Source organism: Manacus candei, unplaced genomic scaffold, assembly GCF_025592945.1.
Source record: "Manacus candei isolate 608988 ecotype Guabito, Panama unplaced genomic scaffold, ASM2559294v1 h1tg000049l, whole genome shotgun sequence".
Lineage (NCBI taxonomy): Eukaryota > Metazoa > Chordata > Aves > Passeriformes > Pipridae > Manacus > Manacus candei.
This window is the reverse complement of record NW_026138097.1, coordinates 2,207,305-2,235,300: the sequence shown is the minus strand read 5'-3', so window position 1 is coordinate 2,235,300 and position 27,996 is coordinate 2,207,305. Positions and strand designations below refer to the sequence as shown.

Genomic DNA, 27,996 nt, shown 5'->3' with positions numbered 1-27,996 from the left:
AGTACCTCTTCTGCTTTAGGGTTAAACAAAACTGCAGTTAAGAGTGTTACTGAACCTGTTTCTGAAATAGTGGACAAATAGGGCTGTCTGCATTAATTGTGTCTGTACAAAATTATTCAAGTAACTTTTTCTCCATTTATTTAGCATAATGCTGACATGGATAAACATTACTTTTCTACAAGTGTATGTGCGTGTTATAGACTGTATCATGTATGTTAAACAGAGATTTCTTCCATATTGTGGTAGAATAAAGGTTACTGGAGTAGTGTTAGACTTTCCAAATTTGAATGTTTAAAAATGCAAATTCAAGGGTATTACTTCTACATATTTAGTAGTTTGCAAAGAGGAAACACCTTTCACAAATTACTAAGTAGACTTTTCTTTTTGCTTATCAAACAATAGATTTTATTTGTCTATCATAACAGCTTCTACACTAGCTATGGAATTAATTTTCCTCCACTCTGCACAAAGTTTCTGTTCTCGATGAGAGGTTACTTTTTTCCATGTTATCACCCAGAGTTTCCAGTTTGGCTGTGGAGAGATTTTCTTCTGTGCTGTCTGTAATACTTGGCTTATTTGTCACTACCAAATCATGCTGACCAGCCACAGAAGGGCTTTCTTTGAGACTATCAGAATCTGTAATTTGCTCAGATGGCGGTTCATGTGGTTGTTTTGTGTCTACATCCATATCTTGTGTTTTGCTATCAGCTTTCACCTTGGCAGCATTCCTGAAAATAGCTCTCATGACAACTGGGACTGACATGCAGCTGAAGAAGGAAATGACACATTAGTCACTAATGCAGACTGCATCCATTCTTTAAAGTACTTCTGTTTTTTAAACTGTGGCTGACACCAGAATGAAAAACAGCTCTACCTTTTTGCATCTTTTTGCCTCATAAAACCAGGTGTTACACTGTAACCACAATATAAACTACATGTGCTGCACCAGAAACAAATACAGTGCTGGATCTTTGAACTTAGTGGTGCAAATTGAAAGAGTGGGAGGGTTTAGTCAGAAAAAAAGTCATAAGGGTGCTTCTGATGAAAACCTAAACTAATAATGTTGAAATATATTCATTCTTGCTGAGTTTTGTAACTTTCATGTTTTGTATAAGACAGGTAGAAAGCATATCTTTTCTAAAACACTGTCTACACTGAAGGAGCTTTTTTCCCCACTCTTAACATGATTCCAACTAAATACTACCTAGTTTCAACTAAATACTACCTAGTTTAAAGCTGGGTTCAAAATCCAGCCTACATTGATCTTGTTGTTATCAAACAGATAATAGTAGTATGCATACTTATGGCACTTTTTCTGAAAAGAAGCACTGTTTGCTATTAGGTAGATGTGTAAAAAGACCTTTCCATGCTGTTCTAAGTTATACTAGTCATGAGACTGTCATCAGCTAGTGTCTTCAGAAAAGCATATTTATAAAAGAGAAAAGCATAAACGATAAAACTCTTCATTCAAAAGTCTTTCTACTAGAAACACTTCATCGCTATTAATGTTTAAAATTTTTGAAAGAGATACTTAAGACAGTGAAGTAACTTATTCCTACTACTGTATTACAACCTTTTCCTTGAGTGAAGTTTTCCAGTTGCTGAGTGTATGGCATTATGAACACTCATGGTATTTCCATTAAATGGACACCTGATGTTCATTCCAACTGTTACGAAATAAAACTACTTACCTCTTCACAGCTCTTGCTATGAAATCATCACTACAACTTAGAGCTGGATCTTGAGGATTTAACTGAAGGTGACAGTGGACTTCTCTGGAGGTTATAACATCAATCATCACTAAGAAGGAACAGAACAAAAAATGCTTGTTTTGAAATAATTACAAACATTGAAAACCATCCTTTTATTTTGATGCTTGAAGAGATGTAAGACTGAAGTCAGTGGACAGGGGTTTGCAGCAACACAGTTGCATGACATGCTTTTTCCTAATACATTTAAATCACAAATAGAAGCTACCATTTATTAATTAAATGCAGGCCAAGACAAAACAGGATTTGAATATTTTCATTTGCTTTCTGTTTTATTCTGGGTTCAGAATACCTTTTAGTAAGCACTTTATACACAGGTGCAACTCTGTTTTTCATGGCCTGCACATCATTGAGAGTGGCCCTTAGAATGTACTTGTTACTGAGAAGCATAGTGCAAGAGCCTAGATAGAACCAAGTCCCTTGCCAGCTGAGTAAAGAGGATGGTATCAATTATTCCACACATACCACAGGCTAAATTCTCTTTCACAGGATGAAGGAAAAAGACACAAAAGCTGGTGTTCCTGTGTGGTACCACTTCAAAGTAAAGCAGTTCTGAATCATCTAGAAATAAAATTACTGTTTAGTGATATCCACCCATTGAATCTGGACTCTTTTTGGCTGAAACATATGCCAGAATTTAAAAAATACTGATGCAGTAGAATCTAATTATTCATTACTCTGACAGCTTAGTTTATGCTTATAGATGTGTCAGGCCTAGGAGATAGTAAAAAAACAACAAAAAAAGAAAAAAATGCAACACAGTGTTGAGAATTTTTTTATCATTTACAATACTTCACAAGTAATGACAGTTTTGGCAAGGGAGCAGAAAAATCTGTTAACACCCAGCTTAGAACCTACTTTCTCTCTAATACTCTGCCATCACTTCCAACCACACAATTTACCTTCATTTATATGCTTGTCAGAGACACAGCTGCTAATAAGAGTGTTATATGCCACTTGATGTCGAAGAATCTCTATTACACCAGGCACACACTTTGGATGGCTAAATGGGATTTTACTGACCAAGGCTCCTGCTAAATCTGATTTTTCTGAGCCTTTGTTTATGAAGTAACAGTGCTTTGGGCAATCTGGAAGAGACTAAGCAACAAATATGGTGATATTTCAAGCACTGAATACAGGAAAGTAAAGTTTGATGTTAACAGGCAACTGCAAAATCTGACAACAATAATAATTTTGAAATATACATTTCTTACATGTCCATCATGTCTCTGCATTTCAGTAGAAATATAATGCTTAGATAAGGAAGCTAAATGAGATCCACTGTCCCTCCCAAACACATTCAAATTAGGTGAATATACCTAGAGCCAAGTGGTCAGGAGTTCAAGTACCATCAATCCTTCCAACTATTTTTAAGAGCCCTGTAGGCTATAGAAATGTTAGAGAAAATATTCTATAACAGTTGGAATAACAATAATAATAATAATAAACACTAAATAATAATAATAATAAACACTGTTATATTCTACAACAGTAGAAACAGAAATGTGATAGAATATGTTCTATCAACCAAGATTTACTCTCACAATAATACCATAGTAGTGCTGTTTGACAGTTGCACAAAAAGGATAGCAGTTTTGCCTGAAATCTCTTTCAAACATCATACGTTGTTCCTCCCTCCATCACTACTACTTTCTTTGGAGAAGCATGTTTTGCTGGAATATCTCCTCATGATTCATTGGTAGAGGAGGAAGTGATAGTAAGAAAAATTTGTCACCTGTCCACATTGACAGTGATTCTGTGACAAAGTTAGAAGTGCAATATTGTGTTATCCACTTCAAGATGCCAAATGAGACCTATCACCTTAAGAACAGGGCAGGGCTGTTAATTAGCAGGATCTACATTAAGAAAAACTGAAGAGCAGAATAAAAGAGCTTTTCCTTGTGTGTTCGTGGAGCAAACGGATTTCCCCTGCACTTATTTCAAGGTTAGAGTGCAATTTTGTAATTTATTCTAGAAATAAAATATTTAAACTCAGAAGTAAAACAATCTCCCAGCAAGTACTAATATTTTAGGGAATTTCTGAAAAGTTAAAGGGCCTTTCATGTGTATCTAATAGAAGTGAAAGATTAATTTCATCTTACCAGTTTTACAGATAAGAGCTTTGCCAAACATTACTTTAGCATAGCGTAAACTTACTACTACCTTCTGTACTACCACCTCAAAGTCCAAGAACTAAGAAGGCAATGGGCTCTGCTAACACTGCTAGTGGAACAGAAAAAAAGTACCCTCTTCTTTTGTTGCCATGATCTGCAAAATTAATGTTACCTAGCAAACAAAGAAGTAGATCTTTGAAGATTGTCTTGTAGTTGCCCTGTACGTAAGTCTGGCAAGAAGGCATCTCAGCTACCATTTTCTATTCTAAAATTTTACATCTAATGCAGCCTAATTGACTATTTTTAATAATGGAGTTATTAAAAGGGAAGCCTTCTTCAGTTAAACAACCTTGTCTCTAGACAGCAATTGACATCGCTGGTTTAACACTTTATAGTTTTCTTCCTGCCAATCCCTTTAAAAGAAATCAGTATTCTCAGTGCTATCTAATTAAGAAATCTCATTTGTTAAAACAGTGTGACATACAGCATGAGAAAGACCTTCAAAAATCTAGGTAAGTACCTTCTTGGGACTTGCTTCTCACACCAGCCAATAAGTTTCTTTCTTTTTAAGGCATTAATGATAAAGTTCTGAGCAATTTTTAGAAGAATAAATATTTAGGTTACACACAAATGAGTGTGACTTCAGGAGCCAAGCACACAGTGTTTCATTAACAAGGATGAGAAACTCACTTACTCGAAAGGATCTAATATTGTTTCATAATTACTTGAACAATGTAAGTCTACATTGCTTGTTTATGGGGAAATATAATTCAGTATACATATTTTGCACAACAGCGCAGTGTGTGTCAAATGCCCACTATACTCACCACAAAGAAACAAGATTCATTTGTAGACAACTCTTCACTGCATTTGTCTTTCAGAGCAGACCAAACAATTAGCTCATACAGCGGAGCTAGTTTCAAGCCAGAAATCTGAATTCCTGAAACCAGGTGATTTTTTTATTATCAATTAGGATATGACTGTAGGTTATGAAAGCTAATATTAAAAACAGAAGCAATGTTTTGAAAAGACAAAACCATTGATCTCTTTTCTTTTTCCCCTTTTTTTGCTATTGGGAATTTGAGGTAGAGTGTTTTAACAGCTTTGTCCGTAATTGTCATGTCTTTCTTAGAACTTTTGCGCTTTGCACTGGTTGCTAAAATGTTACACTTCAGCTGATAAGACAGACTGTGTTCTGCCCCCAAAACAACTTTTTCCTCTTGCAGCATTAACACTGGGAAATAAAAAGCAAATAAGCAACGCACAGAAGTACTTAGTCTTAAAAAACAATTATAACATGCCTGTGAGCCTGTGTATATCTTCAATACTGGATGAGGACATAGGAACAGGCTGATGAAACTTCAGCACAAAAAGAGCTGGCAAATCCATGCTGAGTTCATCAGTCAGTTGCAAAAAAGCAGGGTTGCTGGGAAAAAAAATTGTCATAATGAAAGTTTTTCTACAGAAATTGCCATACCAAGAACTCTTAGTGCAAGGCCACTATCGGGTCCCTAGCAGTTTATTATATTCCAGACTTCTGACTTGAGAAAAGTTTTGCTTTATAAATGCAACTTTAACATATTAAAACATGCTTAATGTGAAAACTGGCAGAAAGAAAAAATGAGACACCTGAAACTGAGTGATGTTTGCTATAAATCATTCCAAAGTGTTTTATTTTGGAAAGTTACTTCAGACATTCCTTCCAGCCAGCACTGAGGTAGAGAGAAATAAGGTATCAATACCCACAGTGGGACAACAAACTATTTTGTATATTTTAGGTGTAGTATCTTTCAATATATGCTTTCTTTGCTCTGAAACTATGAAGGAGTTGATTGTTGAATACTAGGAAGTTAGGTAATATTGTTCCAGTGGCTTGCTCTGCCTTCAAAATCCACAGTTCAATGCAACTGACACAGTTAAATATGAACACAATACCTTTAAAGTCCATTTGGGAAAACTGTAGAAACCACAGATTATAGAAAGTTTAGCTGTGGAACATAATGCAATCAATAAAACAGAGCTGCCTGTTTTAGCAGAGGCTAAATCTAAATTATGCTAAAGTTAGCGCCGGTGACTTGTAAATCCATTTCTGTACTGAGAAAAGTCCAGAGCCTCACCTGTCCTCTCCAGATTGAGGATCTACAATTAGTGGAGAAAGAGGAAGTTTGTGGAGCATATCAGTGCCTTCAATAGTTACAACTGTTTTTGTTCCACAAACCTGGGAACCTGAGGGAGAAAGAGAATTGCATTATTTTCCTCTTTTCAGTGTAGATTAATCCTATGCATGCAAAACATGCAAGGTCCTTGAAGGTCAGGTCCAACTGACAGCCACAGTGATGCAGGCAGAGAGAAGTCCGTGGTCTGCACAGACCACACCCAAAAAGCCAGAGTTGCCCAAAGATGACAGCAGCAATAGCTTCTTTTGAGACACACTATGAAACAGATCAAAAACATCACTGGTTATTTTTCATGCTGAATTAGGCAGTTTTTTGTGTGATATCACTACAATTTGAGTCAATATCCAAGAAATGGAAAGTAGTTTCCTGATGGACACTAAAATTGTGCTAAAATGCATCTCATAAATAGTTCTACTAAATTAGAATTTTATTTCTTAGTTTCATTAATTAACATTAATGAAACAGGTAGCACTGAAAAACTTATCAGTTATTTCTGCTTTTCTAGCTTTACCAGGATTTAGTTCTGCTTCCAAAATTTGATAGGGAGAAATGTAAAATTCAATGTTCATAGGAGTTCCTGAGGAATAAAAAAAGAAAAATAATGTTTACTACAAAGGTCAGAGGAAATACGTTAAATACCTTGAAACAAAGGTGAAAAAAACCAACAGTGTAGATGGGCAGAGGGGATTCCTCATAAGAGTACATCTCTAATTACAATTTATGTTCAAATCACAGGATTTTCTTAGCATATAAGAGCTAAATCTTCTGTGTATAAATCATCAGGTATCTTTGAAATCATCAGATTAAGTTAATTTCTCTTGCACAATAGCCTGTTGTTCAGCCTTAAAAATATTAGCTGAACTTCTAGGTTTCAGTGAGTACTCCAAAATAAAAGGGAAAGTTGCACTACTTGCATAAGGGACATTCACATAAGGGACACAAACTGTACAATAGGATAGTGGCAACATGTATTAGAAGTACTTTTCTGAACACATTAATGGCTAAAGCTCACTTCTGACAGTGCAGATGAGCCAAAAAACTTATCAACTGGCTATATTTGCCTTTTAGGCAACCAGAGCATTCTCTCAGTTACTGCTGCTGTCATCTCATGGTTACTCTAAACTGTGGTTTCCCACCTAACCTCAGAATATTGCTGGCTTTGCTTTTAGGCTGCTGCAAAGTCAATGTTGCAGCAGCTGATAAACCACCTGGCCTCCTTGTATTTTCTCCTTCTGTATGTCTGTACATTATCTGAGAATACAGGCACAATAAGTCCCTACAGCAGGTTTTATTTACAATAGTGGATCTTTCCTGTAAACAAAGATCAACTTGGTAGGGTTTTTTAATTACAATCCTTTGAATTCAGAAAAGGGAAAAGAGGGAGAAAAAGAAAAAAATCACCTCCGGTTCTTGGCACCAGGTGTCCTACTTTTCCATGAAGTATTTCAGTAACTCTGTTTACATCCTGTGTTCTAGTTCAAAACACATCTTGATTAGTGTTTCCTGCGCTACAGAGCTAGCTAGGCTAACGTAAACCATAATTTGTATTCTTAATCAAAGGGAGATGATGCTTTCTTGCAAGTGGATTGTGTCTCCATTTGTTATGACATCTTCCAAACACCATCATTCCAATCATACATTACTTCTAGGACTTGGGCTTCCAGTTTCAACCCTGTATCTGAGCTGTTTCATGTTGTACTTTGATGTACTATTTATCAGAAATGAAGGGGGTCAAAAGTGTTAGTGGTAATTGGTTAAGCAAAGAATGAGGAGATAACTTGGATAAACTAAAACAGAACCAGTCTCTAACCTCAGATGTGTTCATATAGCTGAATACGTACAGCCACACATTTACATAGCTGTGTACTAAAGCTCTGCATTGCAGATGGGACAAACAATCTACTTAACTCATAAATAATACTTACTGAGATCAGTGACCAGCAAGGATACAGTATATTAGTTCACAGTGTTATTATGCTTCATAAGGGAACACTGTGCAAAAATAAACCAAGAGTGTGTTTCAAGAAGGCTATACGTGCCAAGAGTACTTAATAGGCAAAATATCAGAAAAGATACTTCAAAAATCCAGAAGAAAAACATTGCCCTCAATTCTGATTTTCTGAAAAGAATGAAAAACCTTGTACAATTACAAGGCTTTAGAAAAATCTGTTCCCCATCCACTGTAATCCTATTCTTTGAAAGGAGAAATGAGAAAAGGAAGGAGGGCATCCACAACTCCTGATCTAAAACCTGAGCACAAACTGAGATACCCAAACAGCAGGACCCTAAAAGGTATATTTTACTTCTGCCACAGGGCAATCTAAACATGACAGCTGACTTTCAGATTCACTGTTTGCTCCCAGTGGGTGGTCACATGCACACACACACCCAAGCTCTGCAACCAACCAGTTTCCCAGAAAGTCTTAGATAAAGCACAGGAGTTCAGTAGATCTTGTTTGGCATGCCTGGTGTTGACAAACTGCAGAAAGGCTTCAAGCTTTCCAGTGGGAGAAAACTCATTAGCATTCCATATCGTTCTATATAATTAGATCGGTTAACTTGTTCTTTAGTGAAATGAAGGGGTGTAGGTGAAAGGACAAAGACAGACTTTAAGTTACCTGTCCAGAAGAGACATTGAATAAAGGTCTTTTTCAAGGGCCTGCAAAGCAAGATATCCCTTAGCTTTCATTTCACTGGGAGAGAGAGAAGACAATTTATTATTTTTGTAAGTAAACAAATGCAAGGCTATTGATTTTAAAAGTTTTTCAAGTAAAAACTAGCTGCAACCTGTTTCCTGGAATTTGATACATATTTGACAGGTCTTCTAAAATCTTTCCAAAGGCATCATAGTTCTTCATCCTAACAAAAAGAAATAATTGCTATTACACTACTAAATGAGATGGAAAATAACTCTTTTATATGCAACTTGCTAGAAAAAGCATAATTTCAGAGGTGCTTCCTCCTTATCAGATCTGGCAAGTAGCAGTATTGCTTTTCAGTTTTCTTAGAAAATACCAGGAAATGTGAATCCTTGTTTTTGTTGCAAGAAGCATTGTGATTGTAGCTGAAACTGCCACTGAAATAGGCACTACTAAAAGCAATAAATGCACATGAGACAAAATTTGACAGCTCATCAGTTGCAAAACACTTTTCTTGATGTTCCAATAAAGCTTGTAATTCCCTTAATGCCTCATGTATACATTGTTCTCTTCATCAAAATACCAAGTACTGTATTAATGCTGCACTTCGCAGCACCTTGTGAGAGATGCCCTCAATATAATTGATAAAAATAATAAAAAAAAAAAGAATGGGGCAAGTGGCTTGGTTTATGAAGGAATGGTTCAGACTGCTCAAAACCCAGAATTCCCACAGATATCACAGACTAGCTGTGATAGCCTGGAGCTCTGCTCAGACTAACCCACCAGGTATTAACTCACCTGCTTCAGTAGATTTTACTGAGTTTTACAGGTCTTAGTAGATTCTCTGGTGCTGCAGTCATGCCAACAGCTGTACTCAAGAAGACCTGTGTAGATGCAGCTACAACGTGGATCACCAGAGACAAAAAAAGCCTGCCTGGACTTTCATATTGGAACAAATCCTTTCAAAACAGGAACCTAAACAAGTCACTCAGCTCTTGCATGACTCTGCATTAGCTGGCTGGTTCATTGTGATTTCATAGTTACTTTGAGACTCACAGGAAACATTACACATAAAACAAGCTGCCTTGCAAACAAATAAAATACTACACCAAAAGGTGTAGAAGGTACACTTGTGCTTTTTGACAAATCCTAACAAAACCAGGAGGGCAGACAAGTAGTACCTACAGTACCATTGGTAATGATATTCGCTCATAGCCAAACTTCCAGCAGTTAACATCACTGGAAGTCAAAAATCTAGGAAAATGCAAGTTAAAGCTTTAAGACATAGCTGTTGATACCCATTAAGCTAATATAACTTAATTTCTGAGGAAAGAGAAGGCTGGGAAAACTGATAATGCATAATAGGTCCACTTAGAAGAGAGATGAAACACTCAAGGTCAATGATATTCTTTCTCTCTCTACCTTCCTTTTCAACTATTCTGCCAAGGTATTTACAGAAGAATTCAATTTCTTAAATATACTTATTATTAGTAAAACCTGGAACCGTGATCATACTGGCTAGAGAATTTCTAAATAGATGTTTAAAGTGGTGGCCTGACCTGGAACAGCAACTATTCAGACAGAACAAAACATGGTAATAATGATAAAAGAATGTATATATAGTGCCCTACTACCACATGAGAAAATTCAAGTAACACGTTCTTCTATGCATTCGCAAACAAACTCAGGCCATGTAATACCAGCTTGCTTTCATTGCTGTGACAGAAATCTGATGGACATGTAATTTAAAACATTTGCATAAGGACAATACAAAGACTATTTAGTATTTGATGGAAGGAGAAAGGGAAAAGTAATATCTAGTTTGGATCTGTCAATCTGCCAGTTCTGAATTGTCATCATCAGTCCATTACCAAAACTATGGGTTCAATTATAAGTTCTGTAATTCTTGCAATCAACACAATGCCAGTATTCAAAGGCTGTGTTCAACTGGCAACTAGAGCCAATGTATTGGGGAGTACTCTTTATCCTTTCTCCATTGAAACAGCTGCATTTTAGCTGTTTTCAGTGGAGTGACTTGAGAAATAAGTAGTGCCTGGAGTATATTTTCAAAATTAATGTTGCTACAGTTTTAGCCTTGAATTTACAAATCGGAAGCAGGTTATAACAGATACAATGACCACCAACTTCCAATATGGAGCACTGGAAGCAACTGCCCACTTAAATGGAATCCCAAAAGGTGTCAGTTCTGTCATTTTCTGGATTCATATTTTTGGTTCTTGATTCTCTTTTTATTTTTTCTCTTCAGTTTTTACAGTGAAACCATTCAAGGCTCAGGTATTCCTTTCCATTCAAAAGAGATCCTGCACATGATTGTTTACCTTAGAAGCTGCACCAAGTCATCACAAACCTACAGGAATAAGAGAGGAATTTCATCATTCTTGCCATCCTTTGTGAAGCATCTCTTAAAAGCATTTAATTCGTAATGATAAGCTTGTTCCCCATTACTTTTAAGTAGCTCAATGGTTAGCTTAAAAAAACCCCAACACACAAAAACCAGACTAACAGTACAATAGTTAAAACATAATATTACTCTAATAATTGGAAGAACAAAGGCTCTGTGAAAGAAGATAAAATTAATAGAAATAGTTTGTTGGTAAATCTCTTTCTAGAAAAAAAACCCAAATGCATCTTAGCCAGCCCAGTTTTTCTTTTATTGGCTGTTACAGTGCTAGAATTCTCTGGGTATGCATTTCCATCCAGCACTCACTGATCAACAGCCCTGTGCTGGTTAAACAGAACAATCTGAAATGCCTGGGCTGACTGCAACTAAAAATAAAGGACAAAGTTAACTTCAAAGTAATGTAATATTTTGGATACTTACTGATAAAAACCAAACTTTATAATCCCTGTCCCCCCCAACAGCTTGTTATATCTTTGATCTGAAGGACTGTCTATAACACTTAACAACTGAGGAACATGGTATGTGAACTTCAGGGTGATATTTTGTGAATAATGGAAATTTTTCAAGAAAAACGTCCCCACTAGTAGGAATACACAGACTCTTAAAGAAGGTAAAAACAGAATAGCTCCAAGACATCCATTGAGATTATATATTTCCTTAGTAGGAAAATACTTAAAACACCTGTTATTTACTGTACACTGGTAACACTGAGGAATGAGAATACAAATATTTAGGTGGGATACCACAAAATTTTTGGAAGGTGGGCACATCAGCTGACTTCTACCATAATATTTAGCACTAGAGTATTTAGTATTTGTAACCGAGTTCTAAGTCTAGGCGAGAGATTCAGATGCCTAAAGAAGTACTTAGTGTCATGTACAGGCTTGCAGGTGTGACAAGACCAAAAGGAAGCCAAAGCCTTTCTGACATGGCAGCTGGAGGCTAGGTGAGAGACTACAAGGAGATGAGAGGCAGAAAATGAATTTTACCACAGGAGCTTCTCCAAAGTGAGCCAACTTTACGTCCATCAGATTTCCATCCTTCTCCAGCTGAACTTCTAAATAAAACATCATTGATGTTATGTAGCAGGCAGTCCCACTGGGACTAACATGAACATTAAGTCTGAGGAGAGGAAAAAGAGAAAAAGGAAAAGAAAAAAAAGCTTGTATATCTACAAATTCTGTCACATGAAGAAAGGAAATGGGGATAGTTCACTTGATCGTGGGAAGAGACACCAGGGATGCTTCAAAAATAACTTCCTTAGCTCAGCTTCTGAAAATTACCCAACCAGGCAATATATTTGTGCTCTGCTCTTTGCATTATCCTGTTGATCTGCTGAAAACTATTAAGCTCAGTCTGCAGCTTTGGGACCTAGGCATTCCTGTCCTCTCTTCACCCAACAACCTCCTCCACAAAGGGCTAAACAAAATAGGCAGTTATGCCAGTTCCAAGTAATACACTTCATTAGAACACCAATTCAAAAATAATATTGTTGACAAGCCATCCAGATGGTATTCCTCACTGGACTTGAGGCCATGCTTGCTCATTTGCATTTATTCATAAACAAACTTACCCTTTTTGTCTGGATAAAGATTCCAATGCATTCATCACAGAAAACATGGATTTAGCTGCAAAAAACAGAAATGCAATTTAATCAGACTGCAGTGAGCAAGAAGTAGAACCAGTTTTATCCTGCTTTAAATGGTATGATTTAGGTAATGAGAAAATAGCGTTGCATGAATGACTTGTTATTAATGACAACTATTACTCTAGGATTAATAAGTGCTGTGCTGGGTAGAGATTATTCTCAGTATTTAAGAATAGCTATCACCTGAAAGTTTAGCCCAAAAATGAATTACAAGTCCCTTGTCTCATATCCACCTCTGTGTTTGTACATTTGACCCCTTTGTGCAGAATATCAGCAACAGAAAAGGATGGGGAGATTCCACAGAACGCAAAAATACACTTTGAGTTATCCAACAGCTCATTACCATGTAATGTCCTCTCTATCTTCTCCATGCAAGAAAGCAATGGACTGTCTGGAGCATGGCTGACAGGCCTTCGCAGTGGGTTATCCTAGCACATTTGTGAAAACAAGAGACAGAGAAAGACTAGCTAAGAGACACAGCATGGATTCTCAGTACTACAAAACACTGGTTATTTGTTTTTGTCAAACAGAGGTTTACCTATGATTGTAGTCATCTCTAAAGAGGCAGCACTGAATGGATTTGTGAAAACATTATTGTGTAGTGATTACATACCAGATGCCTCTGGAGCAGGGAGCAGCTTTCCATTCCCTTTTCTTTTGAGCTGATCACAAGACATGTTAGCTAATTTCATTGTGATGCTAGAGATAAACTAAGAAAATACTTGTTTGTGTTTTCATTTTAGAAGGAATATGCCTGAGCGAATAGAAGAGATCATTAAGTGCCACAGGTGTACTTGGTTAGAGTATAGTGAAAGTTTCAGCTGAAGATAGGCACTTAAGTAGCGAGCAAACTCTCCCAGCTTCTCTTCAAGCTCTTGTCTGAAAACTTCTCATACTTCACACTTCAATTCACAGAGAACATTCACTGCTGAAGAATTTTCACTATGTTCAAATTCAGGACACTGTTTTCAGAGCAAGGCTTGAGTTAAGCATTAATAAAAAGAAGCATGGAAACTAATGAGACTTTTTATACTAAGCTCACAGCAGTTGTGCTAATCTGCTTTTTACAAATACGATTCTTAAATTAGCTACTGGAAGGGCAGGAAGCCTGGAGTGACTTAAAGTACGTCACAAGAGGAGAAAGTCTAGATAGCAGGTTTCAGACCAGTTCCTAAAAAACAGTATTTTCTCCCAGTCCTATGGGCAATAAATTGTCTTTACAGACCATGAATATGGTAATGAGAATGAATGGAAAACAACCTAAAGTATTAGACAATCAGCACTAACTCTTGAATAGTTAAAATAATGCAAGAAGCAACCCCCAAAGTGTTAAAATTAGTCAGGAAAATTTTTGTATTCATTGTTGTAAGAAAAATCAGGAGCCAAGCTATACTAGGCACTAGGTTTTTGATGGGGTTTTCTTTCGCTTATTTTTGGGTTGAATTTTTTGTTTGGTTGGCTTTGCTTGTTTATTTTTTAAAGTCAAGCAGTTTTTTAACTACCTTGACAACCTGCTCTTACACCACATATCCTTCTCACCTAACCTGTGATTCTTACCATGCAAAAATAAACAAGTCTCAGCGTTTCAGTCCATGGCCTTTGTTGGTATTTTAAACACAACTGCTCCATTAAAGCATTTGTAGAAATAGCTGTCACAACACCTGAAAAACATGTCAAAATTCTCTAAATATAATGGCATGTATTTATATTGGCATCTAGAAATGTAGGAGGAAGAAAAATATAAAACCTTGCTAAGGTCATAGATGTTATGCTTCAAAGGAGGAGGTAGAAAGAAAATCTTTTGTTGAATTCTGCACACAAATATCTAATTTCTGTAAGACTTTTGACAGAAAATGGGTAGGGGAGATTTTGTATGGGCAAGTATTCTCAATATTAAATACAGATATGCAGCCCTGTCTTCAGCTTGTTAAACAATTAGACTTTCTTTACCTATGCAAAATTTCATATGTGTATGCTTAATAAATACCAAGGCCCTGCCTTGGATTTGAGACATCCAGATTTGTACACCCACCTCGAGCTCATTGTAATTAGAGATAATTTTTTTATGATGAGGGTGTTGAGATATTAGAACAGGTTGCCCAGAGAGGTGGTGGATGCCCCATCTCTGCAAACATTCAAGGCCAGGTTGGACGGGGCTCTGAACAACCTGATGTAGTTGAAGATGTCCTTGCTCACTGCAAGGAGGTTGGAGGAGATGGCCTTTAAAGGTTCCTTCAAACCCAAACTACCCCATGATTTTGCAGAGGATAATCTCAATGCAGAGGTGCAATGTGTTTTTTGGTGTGGGTTTTTTTTCATTGGGACAGAATGAGAATGGGGCCAGGAGAAAGAATGTTTTCAGTCCATCACCTGTCTCCTTATAAATATTCCTTCTGGCCTTACACAGAATCCAGAGGTACAAAGAAAGTTTTTGCTGAGATGTGGTACTTCCATAACCATTAATTCCATCAGGAATAAACCTGGAGTGAATTTCCTAATACACCTGAGACAGGTAGGAAAACTCCAAAATTATTAACAAGAAATTGAGTCCCTGCAGCCTGCCACCCACTCTGCTCTGCCCCACAGAACCAGAAGAAATATTACAAAGGGCTTCTTTGACCTAGCAGGCACAAAAGCTGCAAAGAATTGTCCCTTGGAGCACTGCATGGGGAATGTCTACACCATTTGCATACACAAAGGAGGGATAGTGATCAGGCCACCCCAACCAGCTGGAGAAAGGGGAAGCAACAGACCCCCACTAACTCTTGCAAGCACCTTTACTTAGTAACATGCCCCCACTAATGTTCCTACTCACCCATACATTCATGCTGACGGAAAAACTGCAACCCACCCTGTATCTCCATTCACACTAAGAAATCAAGGCTCCTACTTGTAGCACCTGCACTACAGCACTCCAGGCGTGCAGAAGGCTTGCTGTCTCAAAAAAATAGTCCTAAGGTGTTAGTGTTTGAACTTGAGGCTAGATAAGCACAGCAACATCAACTCTGCTACTTTTTAGAAGGCATACCCTGTCAGCCATTCTCTTCCACATCTGTCTGAGGAGATGGCATGTCTGTCCCCATCTTTTCAGAAGGTGTAGTATTCTCAGAAAGAGACTGAGTTTAACTGGCTGAGAAAGGCAGGGGGAGGTATAATAGCAACAGTCATTCAGCAAAATAGGCAAGCACTCCATATGGAAGCCTTTAGTCTAGCTCAGAGGTGGAAGGAGTTTAAAAAAAAAGTAATATAGCTATCTCTAATATTTGTGTTCTATTTCACAGAATCACAGAATATGCTGAGTTGGAAAGATCCCACAAGGATCACTGAGTCCAACTCCCAGCCCTACACAGGACCATCCCCAAAGTCACACCATGTGCCGGAGAGTATTGTGCAAACACTTCTTGAACTCTGTCAGGCTTGATGCTGTGACCACTTCCCTGGGGAGCCTGTTCCAGCACCCAACCACCTTCTAGGCGAAGAACCTTTTTCTAATATCCAACGTAAGCCTCCCCTGAGACAAGTCTGGGCCATTCTCTCATGTTTTGTTACTGATCACCACAGAGAAGAGATCAGTGCCTGCCCCTCCTCTTCCCCTCATGAGGAAGTTGTAGACTGCAATGAGGTCTCCCCTCAGTCTCCTCCAGGTGAGGAGGAGACCAAGTGACCTCAGCCACTCCTCATACGGCTTCCCCTCAAGGCTCTTCACCATCTTTGTTGCCTTCCTTTGGACCCTCTCTAGTAGCTTAATATCTTTCCTATATTGTGGCACCCAAAACTGCACACAATATTAAAGGTGAGGCCACCCCAGCTCAGAGTGGAGCAGGACAATCCTCTCCCTTGACTGGCTGGTGATGCTTTGCCTGATGCCCCCCGGACACGGTTGGCCCTCCTGGCTGCCAGGGCACTGCTGACTCATATTCAACTAGCCATCAACCAGGACTCCCAGGTCCCTTTCTGTGGCACTGCTTCCCCAGTCTGTCTGTACATCCAGGGTTGCCCCATCCCAGGTGGAGAATCCAGCACTTTCCCTTGTTTAACTTCATACGGTTAGTGATTGCCCAGCCCTCTAACGATATTTCTATACTGCTTATTGCCATTAATATACTCGAAAAAACTATTTTTATTGTCTCCCACATTTCTGGCCAGCTTCAACTCCAGCTGAGCTTTGACTGCATGAATCTTCTCCCTACAGCAGCAACATCTCTGAATATATATTTGTGTATCCTTTTGTGGCCACCTCATGTTACTAGTCTGCTTCTACATAGGAATCAGTCCACAATGGCAGTGGGAGGTTCAAGATTTAATCCTGGACCTTTGTATAGGCAGTAGCTTGAAATGTGTTCACTGGGGAATGCCAGGTCTACAGCAAGAAGAGCATGTCTCCTGCATAAACCCTGGGTGGCAGTGTTTCAGGATACCTTTCAGCATACTTTCTGTTATCAGCTGTCACCAGTCATGCGGCACTGCCTGAAATAGTCTCATATCACATAAAAGAGGTGATTTTGGATTTGTATGTAGGAACCTGAGTAGAAACTAAACAGTTCATTAGCCTCACCAAGATTACAGAAAAAAATAAGCATGGGCCTAGGAATTCCAGAAGTATAAGATAGGTGACAAAAGTGGTATTTGTCTCCAGACAAGTGTCGAGCACACTACTTAGGGAAAGTCAGTGCAGATGAAAGAGTTAAATATGTTTGCATTGCAGCTTTACAAATGTGATCAAGTAAATTAATGATGTAATTCCACACTTGTGGTAGATCACACTTCCCTAAAATTATTGGCTTGGTTTATACTATTAAATATTCATTATTTTTAAACCTGACATTAGCAGTGACTATAGGTATAATCATGAGCTTTACCTGTGACTTGGTGCATGCATTTTAAAACATGTTTTCAGCATTTCTAGGGAGGTATTTTAGCTTAGGTTTGCTTGACCAATGTATTGAAATGTTTTCTGCTGAGCAAGAACATGTGCTATCCCTCATGTAAAACAAGTAGGTTACCTCAGTCCAGATCATGTGAATGGGTATGTGCCCATAAGACACACCACAGCTTGGTAGTGCTTAATATTTTTGTGGTATTTTTCATAAATGTTTGCCCAGATCCAGAGCTCCTTGGAGTCTCTGTGATCTTGATACTGACTCCAGTGGTTTGATCACATCCTGAACAAGCAGAAAAGTAAACTATTTGCTGACTCTCTTGAAGAGAACACTTCCAAAATAATGGAAGGAAACATTCCACTGCTTACCTTGTCTGCATAATAGCTGTTCTGCAAATAAACAGAGAACTTGAAGTTTAATTAGTCACAGTCCAGCATGGCTGATAAGCCTAAAATACACTTTTATTTTTAAACACGAAAAAGCCTTTTCCATTGTGCTCAAATGTATGTATTTAGGTAAATAAATTTGCGTCATTTTTCCAGGATAGGGACAGTACCAGATTTTCATACAAGACAAATATTCCAAGACAAATAGTAGCCTTCACACTTACATAAAATTGTAGCATTGGCTAAAATCGCACATGAGAAACAGCAGCTTAAGGATTGTCAGAAAGTTCCTTGGAATGAGGTGTTGTTCCAGTATTCAGAACCATCATATCAAATTACTGCACTCAAGAGGAGAGTGAAGAATGATGAATAATTAAAAATTGTTCTAATTATAGCTTCTCAGGCATATTAAATACACAGATGTTTAGCTGGGTCAGTTCATAGGGAAAAAAAAAAGGCAACTGGTCAAGCATTATCATCAGTATGGAAGATAATCAGAATTACCACATGAATCCTGAATGCCCACTGCTCTAGATTACTCTCTCTGACTGTTCATCAAAAACTGTTCCTGAAAGAATCTTTCATGTGCACAGTGACTAAATAAGTTGTCCCCAGAGAAAATCTTCTCTTGCTCTCAAATAATTGCCGGTTATCTTACCCCTTTTAAAGGGTAAAACTGGTATGCTTCTTCAGGCATCTTTTGAGAAATTAATTATTACTACTTGGCATATTGTGTCATGGTTTTCTGCATCTTGCTAAATTCCTGACTCGAATATGCTTCAAAGTGCTTGTCCTGCAAACATTGTGATTCATATGCAAATAGCATTTTGTAATTTCATAGTTCTAACACTTCTGATGATTTTTTCATTTCATAGAATGGTAATTTGTTTTACTTAGAAAGAATCAACATATTTTCCACTCATATTCTTGCATGAATTCAAGTAAACTATTTGTTTCAGTGAAGATACTCTAGATTTATTACAGAACAAGAGAAAGCTTTGCTTACTGTTAATACATCTTAATCATAGCAGTTTGGAAAATACTCCAAGTATTCCATAATCAGTGCAACATCGGTATATTTTTTTGTTTCTGGTTTCTTTTGGTGGTCTGGGAGTTGCTTTTTTCTATTAATCTTATATCTAGCCTTGATTTTTTTTTTTCATCTGAAGAATAAAAATCAAAATAAATCACCAGCAGTATATCTTCACTGGCCTGCTTCCAGGAGTTTCTTGGAATTGCATCTTTCCAGAAGCCCTCAGCTGAACTGCTGACCAGAGAAAAGAGCAGCTACATAACAGCCCACAGTAAGCCTAAATACAGAACTTGAGCCTGGAGCAGTCAGTGAAAAACAGTGGTTCCAGTTAGAATGGCAGGATGTGTCGCTGTGATTATGAGATCAGAGGTAAAATTGTGTTCTTTCACAAAGTGCCATGGGATTTTAGAGTGATCAGCAGTGATAGGGCATGTAACTGGAACACAAATCAGTGTTTACCAAAAATTATGAGCATTCAAACAATTCCTTTATCTATCCTAGGTGCTCTTCTGTCTAAGGCAGGATAAAACCAGTGCTGCTTAACTTTTATGACCCATAGCCTAGTCTGATATGGTCTGTAGTTTAAGACTTTACAACCCATAAATACTACAATATGTTCCGTCATCTTTCCTTCACTCTCTACATCATCTCCACAGTTATGAAGTGTGAATATTTAGTTCCTGAGAGTAACATCAGAATGTTGGTGACTGTATTTTATTTCACTACAGCCATATAGACTGAGACCATTTTATTTTATGACTTACTGAATAGCACTTTGGCACCATAGTCTGAGGCACTTAACACTGGCAGGCTTTGACTGTTTCCTACTCCTTCACTGAAAGTGATTAAGATCCTTCAAAGCCAAAGGCTGTTTAGACAAACAAAAAAATAGGTCCATAGCAAATGACTATGGCTGCAGAAACGCATTAACACTGACAGGGCATATCTCTTCCTCAGCACAGAGTCAAGATATGGCTAACATGTGATTTCTGCTTGACATTAGCATTATAATTTCCAAGTAGTTCTTGTTTAAGTCTTTTCCCAAAGGCACTAGAACCACACAACCACGACTTAAATAACCTCATGAATGAACATGTGAGGGCTGGCTTCACAAGCACACATTTTCATTTACAAGATTTCACAGGACACCAGAACTGTTATTCATAACTGAACATTTCTCATCTTTCTAAGACTCATTTTTATAAGTAAAATCAGGTGTTGTAGTATCATAATGTTCTTTACTGACATCAGTCAGCTGAAATCAATGGAACCCATCACTTAAGGGCTGTAACAGCTCTCCTTCAAGATAGAGATAAAGTGAATGCAGCTGATACATAATCTGCACAAAATGGCAGAATTAGTAATGCCCCTACTGTGTTGAAGATCCACATCGAAAATGCTATTGTTAGAAGATGGGAGGTGGAGGGGAGGAGAATGGGAGCTTAAGGTTAGTTGAGGAGCTGAAAATAATGAGTACTGAGGTGGTCACTGAGGTAGAGAAGAGGTGTAATAGAGAAACAAAATAATGTGTTTAAAGGAGCTTTCCGACAGTATGTCTTAAAACTAACCACATAGGAGCCAGCTTAATTATCTTACTTTTCTAGATTGGGCTACAGAGAGATGGGGAGAGGAATGGACTCCTGAAGCACTGGCCACAGAACTAGAAACCAAACTGCAACTTACCCGAGTTTGCTCTAGCACATTGCCATCAGAAGTAAGAAGGAAACCTTCAGTGAAAGAAAGAGTTGGGGAAAGGGACTAGAAAATCACAATAGGTAAGACTGTAAAAAGACATGGAAAGAGCATGAAGTAAGTACGAAATGATATAAAGTATGAAAAATGGGAGCAATAAGAAAGGAAGGATACGGAAAGCAGAAAATACATAAAAAGATTAAATAATCATATAGACAACACTAAGATTAGAAAAATATTTTTACCTTTTTTTTGTTATTTTCATAACAGAAAAGAGAAATGAATTTATATCTGCTCTGAGCTATTTTAAAACTATTTTGGTTTGGAGGTGATTGTTAGGCTTAAGTATTCTGACTGAATATATATCAGGATATGGATTATATAACATGCAGACTAAAAAAAGAAACAGCACTCAGTGGCACATACTGATTTCAGTAAAATAGTATGTGGGAAGGGCACATTTTTCAGGAAAGGCAATACCACAAAGGAGCTCAATCCCAATAAATGCCAGTTAAAGATGTTACACAAGTGCCATGCAGACAGGTATTCCACATGAAGTAATTTTACATCATTCTATATTGAAGCTAATTAAACTATGAAGACTTGTTGTAAATACACATTCTATTATACATTTTAATGTTTTTATATTTAAGACACTTGGTAATTCATTAATCATGTTCTTAAAATGTTTTTGTCTATTTTAATATCTTATGAACCAACTCTGCTGTAACCTTCAGTTCTCAGATTTCCAGATTCCTATTCTACCACTAGAATGATATAATTTCTTCTAGTTCTGTTGAATGACCAGATGAATGACTGCAAACTCATCATTACTCTTGGATTCCTTTTTATTCAAGTCACTTCAGTGCACTTTCTTTATAGGCACAGTGCACTTTGGTGTGGGTTACCTTTTCAAACTGGTAAGAAAGCTGTAAGTGTTAAGCACCATGACTAGCTCAGATGGAATACTAAGAATGTCATTTGGACAGCTAATAGCGCTAAGGAAATGCAAGTATCTTATTACCCAACAGCCTATTACAGTTGTCCCACTATGGGTACTTTTTAGGGAGTATGCATTTGTTTGCAAGTGTAGAGGTACACGTGTGACAGGTTTGCAGGCAGCCACAGATAATGTGAAGCTCCTAGGAAGCTGATACATTAAGATGTCCTTGCATTGAGCAAGAGTAGCAGGAACAACTGCCCACACAATCTTTGTCTGTGTGTTGATTTGTAGCCTTCAGAATCTGTACTGTATTGCATATTTACTTATCTGTGAACATCACAAAAATATTCCCTGGGTTGTATGTGCTGAAAAAGCATAGAGAAAGAAAGACTATGTCTACTTTGTAGAGCTTAACCTCTAAATGTAAAAGGCAGATGAAAGTTGAGATAGGAAATGGAGGAACTGGCAGAGTAGATTAGTGACACTGTCAGAGTATGCTGTGGTTTAACACAGCAATTAAGCACCTTGCAGCTGCTCACTTGCACCCCTGCAGCAGGATGGGAGGAAGAACTGGAAGGGTAAAAGTGATAAAGCTCAAGGGTTGAGATAAAGACAGTTCAACGGGGAAAGCAAGAGCTGTGTACACGAGCAAAGAGAAACGAGGAATTAATTCACAGCTTTCCATGGTCAGGCAGGTATTCGGCAACCTGCAGAACAGCAAAGCTCCACCACATGCAACAGTTACTTGGGAAGAGAAACACCATCACTCCAAAAGTCCCCACTCTTCCGCCTTCTTCTCCCACCTTTTACTGCTGAACATGACACCAGATGGTCTGGGTCATATGGGATATACCTTTGATCAGTCAGAGTCAGCTGTCTCAGCTGTGTCCCCTCCCAGCTTCTTGTGCACCCCCAAGTCTCCTCACTGCTGAGGCAGCGTGAGAAGCAGAAAAGGCCTTGAGGCTGTGGCAAGCATTGCTCAGCAACAACTAAAACATCCCTGTGGGTTATCAACACTGTTTTCAGCACAAATCCCAAACATAGCCCCATACTAGCTACTATGAAGAAAATCAACTCCACCCCTGACAAAACCAGAACAGAGTAAAACTGAGATTACTTGAATCCCAGTCCAGTAGTCTGTCACCTAAGACCTGAAGCTGTACTGCCTAACAGCAGGCACCAAAATAAGCTTTGTCACATCAGATTCTCCTGCTAGTTTTCAGAGCGAAATAGGCACACTCAGAGGGAGATTTGACCCCTCCAGTATGTGCACAACCCTCTCAAGGCAGCCATCACTGATCTCTGTTGTGTAAAGTGGGAGCTATCTCCCAAGTCTGCCCTTGGGCATACCAGTTGGGCATACCTCAAGAGTAGTATGTCCTTAAAACCTGACCAGCCCTTACACAAAAACACAGTTACAAACTTGAGAAGTATGAGTATGTTGATAATTAGCCAAGCAATAGTTTAGCATATTCTTCACTCATTGTTACTTATGTTTTCTCACAACTGCTACAAACTGAAGGCAGGTAAAAGCTTCTAGTTCTTTCCTTTTTGAGTGTGTGTGTGTGTGTTGTGTGTGTGATTCTCCTCAGAATATATGTGGATTTTGGCTGGGTGATTTCTTTTCATCCATCCTGCTACTTAGAAACTCCATTAAATCACAAATACATTTCATGCATCCTTATGTATTGGTAGTAAAATGTTGTCTAATAAATTCTAATACAGTTGTGCCACCAGCATAAAAGAGAAGAAATTAACCATAATACCAGGAAATCCTACCTTCCTGTATTGATTTCAGTTCAGCAATACTTCACAACACAAAGGCCCACACACCCACAAGACTCAGCACATGCCAGGGTAATTGATTTGGGCTCAAATATGAGGGTGCCCTCAAAAACCAGTAAATGGTTTTGTTCTTTTTCTCTTTTGTCCCTTAGAAGTCTCTCCCACTCTGGAAGATTTATTGAGCTCTTAAAGGAAGAATGGATGATTTATGCATGATAAGGTGGTTTTCCAAAGAATGTGGTTCATTCATTCATGTCAACAGAAATCTAAGATAAAATTACAGTGTTAAATTATGCATACTTTAGATATACATTGTGTGCTATGAAATGTGTGTTAAAGTAAAGGGAACAAGTATTTTTTGTTCCGTGGGAACGGAAGTTGCACATCAATGTTTTTCCCAAAGATTTGGACATGTTTTGTCTGATATATCCACTGTATCTTTAGCTTTTTAAAATAAGTGGAATTCTTGTATCAGTTGATTTCTTAGCTTTATTATAGTACATAATGCAAATACTACTAGCACACAATTAATTACATCTCTGCCTAATTACACTTTGTAATTTTTCCCTGCAAGTATTTTACATGCAGAGCTGTACTGGCACACATGCTAATACATAACAAAAGACAACCATTACCTACATCCTTAGAGCCACATTGCAAATGTCTACAGTACTGCCCGTAGGGTTTTAGGTACCCATGGTAGCATTTAAACACCAGAGAGCAGGGAGCAATTCAAACCTGTTGCTGCCTTGGGCTGTGAACCCCTAAGTTCTTAGGCAGTCAGAAGAGTGAAATAGCTACACCTACTCTCCTCTGACAGGTTGCACTCTCACACTGATGAACCAGAGCCACACCCTAAAACATCACAGGTGCTGCAGAGATGCTCCCACTGTGGTGACTTGTTAGCAATTGAATAGGAATTCTTAATGTAATGCATTTTCATGGAAATACTTATGTTAGTTTTGAGTTAAAGAGCTCATTTTTTCCACTTTGGTTAGGCAAGGTGCCAGAGGACGCTTCCAAGCAAAAGATGAAGGGTATACTATAAACTCGTTTTAATTGCATTATCATACGCACCTTAGGTCGCAAAATAAAAATTCAAAATAAAATTACATTTGTTGTCTTCAGATAGCTCTACAGGGAGATCAAAAGGACAAAGGCCACATCCATTAACAAGTAGCATGGTGCAAAATGGGGAGTGAAGTCCCTCCCACTGTAAGTGAAGAGCAGGCTTGAGACCACTTGATGAAACTGAATAGCCACAAGTCCATGGGGCCTGATGAGATGCTTCCCAGGGGCCTGAGGGAACTGGCTGATGTTGTTGCGAAGCCACTCTCCACCATATATGAAAAATCCTGGCAGTCAGGTGAAGTCCTCAGTGACTGAAAAGAGGGAAACATTGCTCAATCGGAGACCCTCATCCCTGTGGCTGGGAAGACTCTGGAGCAGATCCTCATGCAAGCAATGTTAAGCAGGTATGAGACAAAGAGTTGATCCAAGACAGCCAGCACAGCTTCATTAAGGGCAAATTGTTCCTGATCAATCTGGTGGCCTTCTATGATAGAGTGACTACAGTGGTCGACAAGGGATGATTGTCATTTATCCAGACCTCTGTAAGGCCTTTGACCTGGTCCCACATGACATCATTATCTCCAAATTGGAGAGACATGGATTTGATTGATGGACTATTTGGTGGATAAGGAATTGGCTGGATGGATGCAGACAGAGAATTGTGGCTCTGTGTCCAGGTGGAGGCCAGTGAAGAGTGGTGTTCCTCAAGGCTCTGTCTTGGGACTGGTGCTCTTTAATTTATCAGCGACGCAGAAAATGGGATCAAGTGCACCCTCAGCAAGTTTGCAGATGACATGAAGCTGAGCAGTGCATTTGGCACAACAGATGGAAAGATGCCATCTAGGGGGACAAGCTTAAGAAGTGGGCCCATAGGAACCTCATGAAGTTCAAAAAGTACAAGTGCAAGGTGCTGCATCTGGGCTGGGGCAATCCTAGATATGAGTCCAGACTGGGAGAACAACCCATTGAGAGCAGCCCTGTGGAGAAGGACTTGGGGGTTTTCAAGGATGAAAAGCTGGACATGAGCCAACAGTGTGTGCTCGCCCAGAAGACCAATGGTATCTGGGGCTGCATCAAAAGAGGATTGGCCAGCAGGTCGAGGGAGGTGATTGTCGCTCTCTGCTCTTCCCTCGTGACACCCCACCTGGAGTGCTGTGTCCAGGTCTGGGTTCCTCAGCACAGGAAGGACATTCATTGCCTGTAGAAACGAGTCCAAAGGAGGGCAACCAAGATGATTAGAGGGATGAAGCACTTCTCTTATGAGGAAAGGCTGAGAGATTTGGGGTTGTTCAGTATGGAGAAGCAAAAGTTCTGGGGAGATCTCATTGCAGCCTTCCACTGCTTTAAGGGGGCTTATAAAAGAGAGAGTGATGTTTTACATAGTGAGATAGTGATAGGAAAAGGGGGAAATGGTTATAAACTAAGAAAGGAAATTTAGATTAGCTCTTACAAGAAATTCTTTATTGTGAGGGTGGTGAGGCACAGGAACAAGTGGCTCAGAGATGACGTGGATGCCCCATCCCTGGAGGTGTTCAAGGCCTGGTTGGATGGGGCCCTGAACAACATGTTCTAATGGGTGGCGTAATTGCCCATGGCAAGGGTGTTGGAACTAGATGATCCTTAAGGTCCCTTCCAACTATTCTATGCATAGGGGCATTTCCAGAGTGAAAGAGGTGCTAGCAATGCCCTGGTAAACCACACCGTGTCTTACAGGGCGAAGGCTGTTTTGGACTAGCTCTAGTATTGAAGGAACAAGGAAGTACTGAATGGCTGCACACATCAGCATTAATGAGACCTTAACTATAAATCACCCACTCTTCCAATGGAAGGGTTCTGGAATATGTAGTAAGAACTAATACAGTATAGAGATTCTCAAAGGGCTGCAGAAGTTGGGCCAGGATTTCTTGAGGACTCCTGAATCATCGTGTGTACAAGATCATGCAAAGACTCTTCCAATCTTTTCATGGTCTCATGAAAAGTCTATTCATAGCTGGCATGCAAACTTTTCCCTGTCACAAAATACCAAAAACATTTTGTGTCTTCTTTTGGCTGTTTAGTTGACTCAATGTTACCAGCTTTCCTTTCCTTCTGTCCTTTTTTTCCTCTCTCCATTTAACAGAATCCAACATTTCTTTAAGTAAATGATTGTATTTGGTATTTTTATCAGAATGATTTGCACCTGGAATTTGCAAAAATTAGCTCATACTGAAATGTGAGGCCAATGAAACTAAATCCTAGAGGGATATGTACTAAACAATGACTAAATATCCAAGATATCAAAAATTGCAGAAAACAGAGCACAGAGGAAAACAATGAAGATTTTAAAGTGCACCTGCTTTGCAAACAGAGTGCAATGGCTGCATGAGGTGAACACTGAGATCAAAGTTTTCCATCTGAGGTGATAAAATCTGGAATTTCCAGACTTGGAAACTACCTTCAGTCCAGTAATTATGTGGAAGAGGGGAGCCTTCAAAATAATTTGTATTGTCTGTGAATATTGCAGTTACAGCCTGAAAGCCAAAGACTCAAAATGAGCAGCCAATTTCGATATTATGCTTAGGTTCCATGACATCACTTACATCATGAGTTTAAATCATGATGTAAAGCTCCCATTTATGTTCATGATTTAGCAGTTACAGATACAGTTATTAAGGCATCGTTGCTATTATTTCAATTATTGTAATTAACATGGATTATCTCCTCGTTCTGGCATGTGTAAAATCCTCCATGCACTGAGTGGTCCATGACTATTAAAAAAAAACAAAACCAAAAAACCCTCAAACCTCTAAGAGTCGCAGTGCTTCATGTTCCCTTCTGCCAGTGACCCTTAAACTCAGCTTATTTAATGTTTCCTCAGCTTATACTTGTCCCTGGAGGAAAGCCCCACTAAAAATAATTGTTTATAAATCTAGCGACAGATGTGAGGAATTTATCTCCTTACCACGGCAGGACACGCCTCGCCTATTCTCCAGATCGAGGATTAGCTGACAGGCAGGAGGGACAGACATCGGGCTACGATGTTTTCTCACTGCCTCCCTTCAGGGTTTCGGCCGAGACAAAGGAAGTGAAAGGAAGCAGTGAAAGAAAGCAGGTGCTGTGGGACGAGCGGGACACGGCCCCGCACCGGGATGACTCCCCCGGGGCAGGAGCGGGCAGGGGGCGCGCGCCGGAGAGCGGGGGCCCCTCCCGTCCCCCCCCGCCCGTCACCCGCCGCGGCCGCACACACAACGGCACCGCCCCCGCCACGCTCGGCGCGCGCCCTGCCCGGAAGCAGCCCCCTCCTTCCGGGACCGGCACCGGGTCCTCCCGCACGCGCCCCGCTACCCTGGGCCCCGCCGCCCCCTCAGCCTCCGCCAGCACTGCGCCTGCGCGCCCCGGCGCCTGACACCGCCCTCCCCGCGCGGGGCGGAGGCGGGCGGGGCCACGCCCGGTGACAA

General features: G+C 39.2%; 1 protein-coding gene across 10 annotated transcripts; it reads right to left on the bottom strand.

Moving 5' to 3' along the window:
* Positions 1-27,947, bottom strand: LOC127476172 (mediator of RNA polymerase II transcription subunit 1-like). Of its 10 annotated transcripts, XM_051798749.1 has the most exons (18): positions 27,501-27,947; positions 26,371-26,568; positions 14,327-14,430; positions 13,113-13,197; positions 12,695-12,749; positions 12,111-12,243; positions 11,039-11,067; positions 8,848-8,919; positions 8,679-8,753; positions 7,462-7,532; positions 6,572-6,637; positions 6,001-6,109; positions 5,185-5,309; positions 4,711-4,823; positions 2,672-2,867; positions 2,235-2,330; positions 1,692-1,800; positions 1-767 (listed from the first exon to the last, which is right to left on the bottom strand). In XM_051798749.1, the coding sequence occupies exons 3-18, from the start codon at positions 14,396-14,398 to the stop codon at positions 446-448; spliced, it is 1,728 nt and encodes a 575-aa protein (XP_051654709.1). In that variant the 5' UTR covers positions 14,399-14,430; positions 26,371-26,568; positions 27,501-27,947; the 3' UTR covers positions 1-445. The 10 variants fall into 10 exon arrangements, with proteins under 10 accessions (XP_051654709.1, XP_051654706.1, XP_051654708.1 ...); XM_051798746.1 differs by lacking the exon at positions 26,371-26,568; XM_051798748.1 differs by lacking the exons at positions 2,235-2,330; positions 26,371-26,568.
* Positions 27,948-27,996: the final 49 nt, after the last annotated feature.